General features: G+C 37.9%; 2 protein-coding genes across 2 annotated transcripts in view; one reads left to right on the forward strand and one right to left on the reverse strand.

Annotated features, from left to right (window-relative positions):
• Positions 1-1717: 1717 nt before the first annotated feature.
• On the reverse strand, positions 1718-7863 carry LOC142341796 (uncharacterized). The gene is made up of 2 exons (XM_075393032.1): positions 7578-7863; positions 1718-2495 (listed from the first exon to the last, which is right to left on the reverse strand). The coding sequence occupies exons 1-2, from the start codon at positions 7830-7832 to the stop codon at positions 1893-1895; spliced, it is 858 nt and encodes a 285-aa protein (XP_075249147.1). The 5' UTR covers positions 7833-7863; the 3' UTR covers positions 1718-1892.
• Positions 7864-8169: 306 nt separating this feature from the next.
• LOC142341797 (uncharacterized) overlaps positions 8170-8827 on the forward strand; it is a 444522-nt gene continuing 443864 nt past the window's right edge. The window contains exon 1 of the mRNA XM_075393033.1: positions 8170-8191. The gene's annotated coding sequence lies outside the window, so the exon portion shown is untranslated. The remainder of the gene's footprint in view (positions 8192-8827) is intronic.

An 8827-nucleotide genomic window follows, 5' to 3' on the forward strand; every position in this document is an offset into this window, starting at 1 on the left:
GGAAGTAAAATGTTGAAAACCAATCCATTGTTACTAGAAACCACGCAGTGCCCTATTATCAAACCTTAAAGGAGATTCCTGGCCTCTGATAATGACAAAACTCAAAAAATGACAAAATTTTTCAAAAAACATAAAAAAAAAATTGCAAAAATTAGTATTATTTTGAGTGTTGTATTACCAAAACATATAGCTCATAAAATCGTCATAACAACTAATTTTGTCTCGCAAAAGGCGTTCATCAACTTTTAAAAACTTTGACTTAAGACTAATCAAACTAAAAACTCAAAAAATCACAAAAAATAAACATGAAAAATTGCAACATTTTGAGCCCAAAAACTAAAAATGCCCTTTTAACCTTAAATTAAGGCCATCCCATCAGCTGCACCACTATAAGCACTTGAAAGCACTTTGGGCCTCTAATGAAACTTAATGCCCGCTGGGCTTTACCTGTTTATCCCGTTTTGAAAGATCAAAGTCATTGAAAATGTGTGAACACATCTTAAAAAAAAACAGCGCACCAATACAATTCAAATTCTTTGAATTGTAAAAATTTAGGAGCGCTATAATAGCCGCCTAGAATTGAGGACGCGGCTATTAATTATACTCAAAAAAAGATCACTAAAACATAATTCACGCTCTTACATAAAATTGGTTCGTATGCTTGTTTAGATTTTCAACAAATGTCTCAGCTCACATCTGGTGAGCGTTGCCAAATTCTACTCGCAAATAAGCAACGGTATGAATTCCAAGCCTTGCAATAGAGCAGGCAAAGTCATCATTTCTGTATCCCGTTTAATGCTACAAAACATAACCGAGTAACGTTAGAAACGAGCGAACGTCAGTAACGTCGAGTAACGAGCGAATTGCTCTCAAACGACCGGCGAGCGGTTGGCTTCGGTAGAAACCAGCCGGGGCTTACAAATGTTAGCATGGGGGGGTTGGTGGAAAATCGCCAAATGGAGGAAGGTGGACCGGGGAGTGTTGTGGGGGGGGGGAAGGAGGTGACTGGGGGTTCCCATCCAAGGTGGTGAGTAGGAGGCGCTCGAGATCGCACCTGGATAGGAATCTTCCTAGGACTCAGGATCGCACCTTCATTTTCCTACTCAGGATCGCACCCCAAACCGCTCGAGATTGCACCCAAATCTTTCGAATCGCACCAATAGAGGTAACGGTGGGGAACAGTTCCCAAAACGGTTGTCCGAGGAGGGGGGTCATGATATTGTCTCTTCAAGACAGTTTTGTTGAATCGCATTCTAAGAGACTGGTAAAGCGTACGGTTCAAAGAGAACTTAATGCCCTCCTGATTAAGATAGATCCGTTCAAATTCACTTCAGAACGATGTAATTTGAGGTTACGCTGGAAGCTACTTCATAATGCAAAATTTTTACCGTCCATCAATAACCGTGGAAAGTTTTACCGTGCCAAACTTTTTAAAAAAAAGGAATAATTAGACATTTTGACCATTTCCTAAAATCTTATTGCACCTCGACCTTTCACTCGCTTCACTTTAAATCTTATATCACCTAGTGTTGTACAGCTGCGTGCTAAGATACATATATGTAAGGATTCAAAACTATTATGGCTTTGAACATCGAAATAATTGCGCCAGAATTGACTCAGTTCAGGAGGTACACAAATTTCGAACCTCTCTAGAATCATATATACGCGCAATAACGAAGTGATTCGCTGGATCTAATATGCAACTTAAACAACAAACTTCATCACACATTTGTACTTTTAAAAGCTTCATAATAGTGAAAAGGTATAAGACAACTTTGTTATTCAACAAGACAACTTTAGCAAACACAAGGCATATATGATGGTGGTAGGTATGTACAAAACGGGGATAGGGCAAAGGCCGATGATAGTTGTTTATCCTGAGCGAAACCATTTTATTTCTGAGATCTCTTCGTAGGGGTTGTGCGAGTGGTGCGGATCTTCCTGGCAGCACCATTGGACGTTGACGATATGTACACACTTTCCTCTTCAAATACAGCTTCTGTGACCCTTTCCGACCTTGTGACCTTTCCCGTTTTAGTAGTTCCTTTTCGTTTGGCACACCAAATTTGGCATTGTTGGTAGAGAAACAAGAGAAGACAGAAAACAAGCGCAGCTACAGCTGAGTAGAAGATAGAAGCAGAGCAGAATAAAAGCAAGCTTAGAATCCATCGCAATTGAGGATACTTTTTTGCGATTGATTTGACAAGCTCGCTTTTCGATGAGTCAATATCGCCAACATTAGGCAAACTTGCCACTCCAACAATCACATGCTGGAGAAAAAGCAACCCTGCAGAAGACACAAGACCTAAAAAGGTCACCACCGGACTCCAAGCGAATCTAAAGCTTTCAATGAAGATTGTCCAAGTGTGAAGGCTTTTGTAGTTGAGAAGGCAGTATAGATCGGCAGCAACTTGCCTCACGGCTTCAGTTCGACTGTACTTGAGAAGGGCTTCTGCTCGTTTCACAACCTCCTTCAGCTCAGCATCTGAGGTGTTCTAAAAATACTTCGAAAATCAGCCATGGGATCAAATTTTTTACAAAGCTTCAGAAATTTCCCAATGGATAACCCTGCAAATATACCTCCCTTTATTATAGTTGTAGTAACCGACGGATGGAGACTCCATCTCCACTAAGCTGGAGGTCAATAAAGGGAAAAACCCCCATCAAGTTGACATACTTTGCTTTGTTAGCCCACTATCAAACGCGCGAGCTACTAGCCCATCAGATCACGGCAAAACAAACCATAATGGGTTTGTAAGGAACGGTTAAGAACCCTCTCTCTCAATCGGTTTACGACCTTAAAAATCAAATTAAAGCACCCGAGGAGTCCGCCTTTCACTCCATGAATTCAAGGCTCCTCGACAATTTCAGTAAATTGCATACTTAGAGACAACATAAAGGCGTAAGGCTCTAAGCGCGAACTGCTCAGCGATTTAATGCCCTCTGATTTTACCTGTTTATTCCATTTTTGAGGACGAAAAATCAAAAGGCCAGACGAAAAACTATCGGACAAAGTCGGTAGTAGGAAAAATTGCATTTAAAATACCAGTAGAGCTGATATAATTGCTACAAAGGTTGTTTGAGAGCAATTAAAAATAATGAGCATATGTATTCTCATTGATCAATGGTATCAATAGTTAATCAAAAAAACTTGTTATATTAGTTCCACATGTAAACTACCACCGATCAAAGTTGCAACCATGGATCACAAGAGAGACCTCATGTTATCAAACGAATAAAAACCTATAAAAGCAAATCAACGAGGCAAAGTCTTGACAAGCTAATAAAAACCCTGAAAATGGCCATCAACTCAGACCTCTCGAAAAAGTTTCAGGAAAATAAAAAGTACTTGTCAATTCGAAAAAAAACCCAGACACTCCTTCAGTAATGCATTGGACACAGGACAGCTAACGTCAATCTCTGCATTGCAAATTCGCTCAACTATTTTTTAGTGTTTTTAAAGCCAACATTCAGTGTTTTTCAGATACTGGTGAAATTTGACGCATCAGAATTAAATAAGACAAAGCCCTAAACCAAAAAAAAATATTATTCTTGAAAAATCGGACAACAAGAAATCTACTGTTTGATGGATATCAGTGACGACATGGAAGCTGTGCAGATTTAGTTACAGGCGATAATAACATAAGTAGTGCAGACTGGTCAAGAATGTGTTCTAGTATTGAGTTTGAAACAATTCCTAGACACCCTTTTTGATTTAATTTTTTCAGACAGTGCTCCAACTCAACTTGATGTTATGCAATGCAAAGATCCAGAAATTGGAACGAACTGCACCATCAATCAGGATGTGCAAAAGCTACTCCGTAAATGGAAAAGCTTGCTCAGATCACTATCCATTAACGGCTCATACAAATTTCAACTGCATTGAACCTTGTATTAAAAATTCAAAGAAATTAGCATTCAAAAAAACAGACGGAGATAAATTCAATCTATCTATCATCGACGAGCCATTTAACCCCCTTTCGTTATAGTAATGCTATGTAATGATCCAGAAATTGTAACGAATTGTACCATCAATTAGTATGTGCACAAAATCTACTCCTTAAATGGAAAATCGCACTCAAATCACTAACCATTAACGGCACATCTAAGTTTAAATGTATTGAACCTTGTATTAAGAACTCAAAGGACTTAGCATTCAAAAACGAACTGGGAAGAGTTCAATCAACCCATTATCGACGAGCCAATTAAACCCTTTTTGTTATAGTAATGTAGATATTCTCATTGATCAATGGTATCAATAGTTCATCAAAAAAATTGAAAGATTTGTTCCACGTGTAAACTACCACCGCTCAAAGTTGCAACCATGGATCAGCAGAGAGACCTCAAGTTATCAAACGAATAAAAACCTATAAAATTGAATCAACGCTGCGAAGTCTTGGCAAGCTAAAGATGAGGTATAAAAACCTTGAAAATGGCCATCGACTCAGACCTCTCCAAAATCGAATCTGAGATATTAAAAACTAAAAGTGTCAGTAAATTAAAAAAGTACTTGTCATTTCGAAAAAAACCCAGATCTTCCTTCATTAAGGCATTTTTGGAACAGGACAGCAAACGACAATCTCTGCATTGCAAATTGGCTCTATTTTTTAGTGTTCTCAACGCCAAGTCGAGATACTGATCAAATTTGCATCAGAATTAAAGCATATTGAAGGCCTTATAATAATCATTCTTGAAAATTCAGACAGCAACAAATCTACTGTTTGACGGATATCAGTGACGGCATGGAAAGCTGTGCAGATTTCGTTACAGGCGACAATAACATAAGTAGTGCAGACTGGTCAAGAATGTGTTCTAGTAATGAGTTTGAAACAATTCCTAGACACTCTTTTTGATTTAATTTTTTTCAGACAGTGCTCCAATTCAACTTGATGTTATGCAATGCAAAGATCCAGAAATTGGAACGAACTGTACCATCAATCAGGATGTGCACAAAAGCTACTCCGTAAATGGAAAAGCTTGCTCAGATCACTATCAATTAATGGCTCATATAAATTTCAACTGCATTGAACCTTGTATTAAAAGCTCAAAGAAATGAGCATTCAAAAAAGCGAACTGGGAAGAGTTCAATCAACCCATCATCGACGAGTCATTTAAACCCCTTTTGTCATAGTAATGTAGATATTCTCATTGATCAATGGTATCAATAGTTAATCAAAAAAATTGTTATATTTGTTCCACGTGTAAACTACCACCGATCAAAGTTGCAACCATGGATAACCCCAGAGACCTCTAATATTATCAAAAAAGCAAAAACCTATAAAAGCAAAGCGGCGAAGTCTTGACAAGCTAATCAAGCTAAAGAAGACGGGCAAAACCTTGAAAAAGGCCACCGACTCAGACCTCTCCAAATTCTAATCTGAGGTAAATTAAAGTTGCAGTAAAATAAAAAAGTATTGTCGTCAATTGGAAAGAACCCAGATCTTCCTTCAGGAATGCATTTCAGAACAAGACAGCTAACGACAATCTCTACATTGCAAATTCACTCAAATATTTGTTTAGTATTTTCAACGCCAAATGAGATACTGGTCAAATTTGACGCACCAGAATTTAAAAAGATTGAATGTCCTTACTAAAAATATCATTCTCGAAAACTTAGACGGCAAAAAATCTACTGTTTGATGGAAATCAGTGACGACATGAAAAGATATGCCGATCTAGTTACAGGCGATAATAACCTAAGTAGTGCAGATTGGTCAACAATGTTTTCTAGTAATCAGTTTGAAACTCAATTCCTAGACATCCTCTTTGAGTTTAACTTTTCAGACAGTTCGCCAACTCAACTTGGTGGTATGCAATGTAATGATCCAGAAATTGGAACGAACTGTACCATCAATCAGGACGTGCACAAAAGCTATTCCCTAAATGGAAAACCTTGCTATTCCCTAAATGGAAAACATCACTATCCATAAACGGTACATATAAATTTCAAATGCATTAAACCTTGTTTTCAAAACTCAAAGAAAATAGCCATCAAAAAAAGCCAAGTGGGAAGAGTTCAATCAATCTATCATTGACGAGCCATTTAACCTCCTTTTGTTATAGTAATGTAGATATTGTCATTGATCAATGGTTAAACAAAGAAAAATTTGTAGCTATAACTGAAACTGATGTGCAGCGTGAGTTAAGACTTCTGTTTAACAAAAAGCTTACATGAAAATTGTCAACTTCATTAACGAAAAGCGCTAGGTGCATTATTCCAATTGAAGCGAAATGTGTCAAAAGACTGTCATCGAAAAAATAAACTAAATAACTAAATGCGTATCAAGGCTACGTTGTACCAATAGCAACCTTTTGCTCCCAAGCCTGGATGTCAAGCAAAAATATGTAAGACCTAGAGAAACTTCAGCACACAGCAACAAAATGGATTTTAGGGGGTTCAAAAAGCTACAAAGAGCGACTAGTCCAACTCCAGATTCTGTCACTGAGTTTGTATATTGAAATGCATGACCTCATTCTGTTCCTTGCGATAACTAGTGGTCAATAAGACTTAGAGCGCAAACATCTTGCATACACAACAAATTCCAACCAGACAGAGCTTGCGATAACTAGTTGTCAATAAGGCATAGAGTGCAAACATCTTGCAAACACGACAAATTCCAACCAAACAAAGCGGTAGAGGCAAACTTTAAATCAATAAAATAAGGCTAACCCGCGCATGTTCCAATTTCTTCCATAGAACACAACAACTATTCAATTTTTTCACGAAACTCTAAATATGGCCCTGATATGAACAAACGAACAATAGGAAAAATATACTGTAAATTTTTTACGAGCAAGTACTCAGAACTAAACACAGGCACTTGGAGATTACTATGCAGATGTGGAAATTGCACCTCAATGGGCAAAATAGACTAAAACTTATTCTAAACTTTCAATGGACGAAAAGTGGGTACAAAAGAACCCTAGAGATAAACTCTAAATTCTTATCTACTACAACTACTACTACTACTAAACAGTAAACCCATAATTATATAGCGTGTAACTTATATTGCTTTTCGATTTACAATCTAAATTTAGAAATAGTAAGTGAAACCAATTCAGGTGTAATCCTAAATTTGGTTGCACCGGAATTGGTAGAAGTAGACTGCCGTCAATTTAGTCGAGTGGGACCGGGGTCGAACTCTTAGAACCACCCTTTACACCATGAAATCTTCTCAAAACAGTTTCGGTGAATCGCATACTGAGACTAGTGAGAACTTTTTGTCTTCGGGCTTCACGTGTTTATCTCGTGTTTGAGGTCAGGCAAAAAGTTGGTAGTTCGAAAAATTAATTGCATCAGACTCTGCTTGGTTAATTAAATATAAAGTAGATTTAATCAAAACTCAGGGGACAGAACCCTCTGAACAAAAAGGACATTTAAAAATTTCTATTCTATTAATTTCTTGCCCAATGAGAGCATAACTATTATTAATGCAAAATACAAAAATTCATTCTTGCTTCAGTTAACAGACATCACAATACCAGAGCTAATAAAAAGAACTACATCGTTCTGTACTCTTATACGGGGCTTAAATTCGAAACAATGCTTAGCTTAATAGATAAAATTGAACGAATACCTGCGCAGAAATTGTAATTCTATTTGGATAAATGTTTACAGACACTCCAGCAGTCTTTTCGTGGATGGTCTTGGAGTCGTCAGGAATAAAGTTAACATCTACAGGCACTAAAAACGGGTACGCTTTTTCTAAGGATCTCAAGTACAACCGCTCGATCCCATCTAAGGCAGAGGTATTGTGAAATGATATTTCGTTTCCAAAGAGAGGACTAATTACAGAAGCCAACACAAAGATTTGTCCCAAATTCATTACCATTTCTGAAAAGGAAAGCACATGTAAGACAGGGAAAAACTTCATCTTCGTGTTTGGAATAATCAAGATGACCGAATAATAAAGTCAGGCAAATTGCTCGCAAAAGACTGACAAGTGATTAGCGTCGTCAGTAGCTAGCAGGGGCCTAGGGAGGCTAGCTTAAGCTAGGGATGGTTAAACTCAGTAAACAGAGAGGGGGTAAACCAGTAGAGATAATAGGGAATAAGGGTCCAATACGGGGGGAGCGGAGTGGGGTCAAGCGTTCGGGATTGAATGTGAGTAATATGTGAAATAGAAAGTAATTAGAAAGCCTAATTGTTGATTGAAATAGAAAGCCTAATTGTTGTGATAAACTTATTAAATAGTTTCAGTGCTTGTTTGAAAAGACCGGATTATTGTGAGCCCTTTTCGTGAAAGGGATTTTAGAGGCCGGCATATATGGTTTACATAATTGGTGCAAGCTCACTGAATGCCACAATCAAAAGGATACCCTAAAAATTCAGAAGTGAATTAGTTGGCAGAAGTTACAGTCTTGGGGGGCTCAGCTTCAACGAGAACGCTAACAACCCATTGAAGGTGTTACAAACTCTACTGAGAGGACAGGGTATACTTGCCAGAAAGCACAAAATTATAATTTGGCACGACGTTATCAGTAATTCGATAAACAAACACAAAAGCAACAACTACAGGGCCATAAGTGCTGAAAAGTTACTCGAAATACTGCGTGAATTCAGTCATCGAATCGAAGCCGTTGTGTATTGTAGACGTGAGGGAGCCCCTGACATTTTTCGCAAATTGTTGGAGAGCAAAATCACCATATTAGACGTTAAATCAAACCTTCTATCCCATCGCAAGAGTAAAGATTTCAAAGTATTAGACGACCTAAAACAAACCCACCCGTCCACTGAACTTGAAGCCCGACTGCTCTCAACTGTTTGGCGGCACAGAAAGAACTTGAAAAGCCTTTACAAGAGTGACAAGAAGAAGAGGTCGAAACA

Source organism: Convolutriloba macropyga, chromosome 6 (genome assembly GCF_964194025.1).
Source record: "Convolutriloba macropyga chromosome 6, txConMacr16.3, whole genome shotgun sequence".
NCBI lineage: Eukaryota > Metazoa > Xenacoelomorpha > Acoela > Convolutidae > Convolutriloba > Convolutriloba macropyga.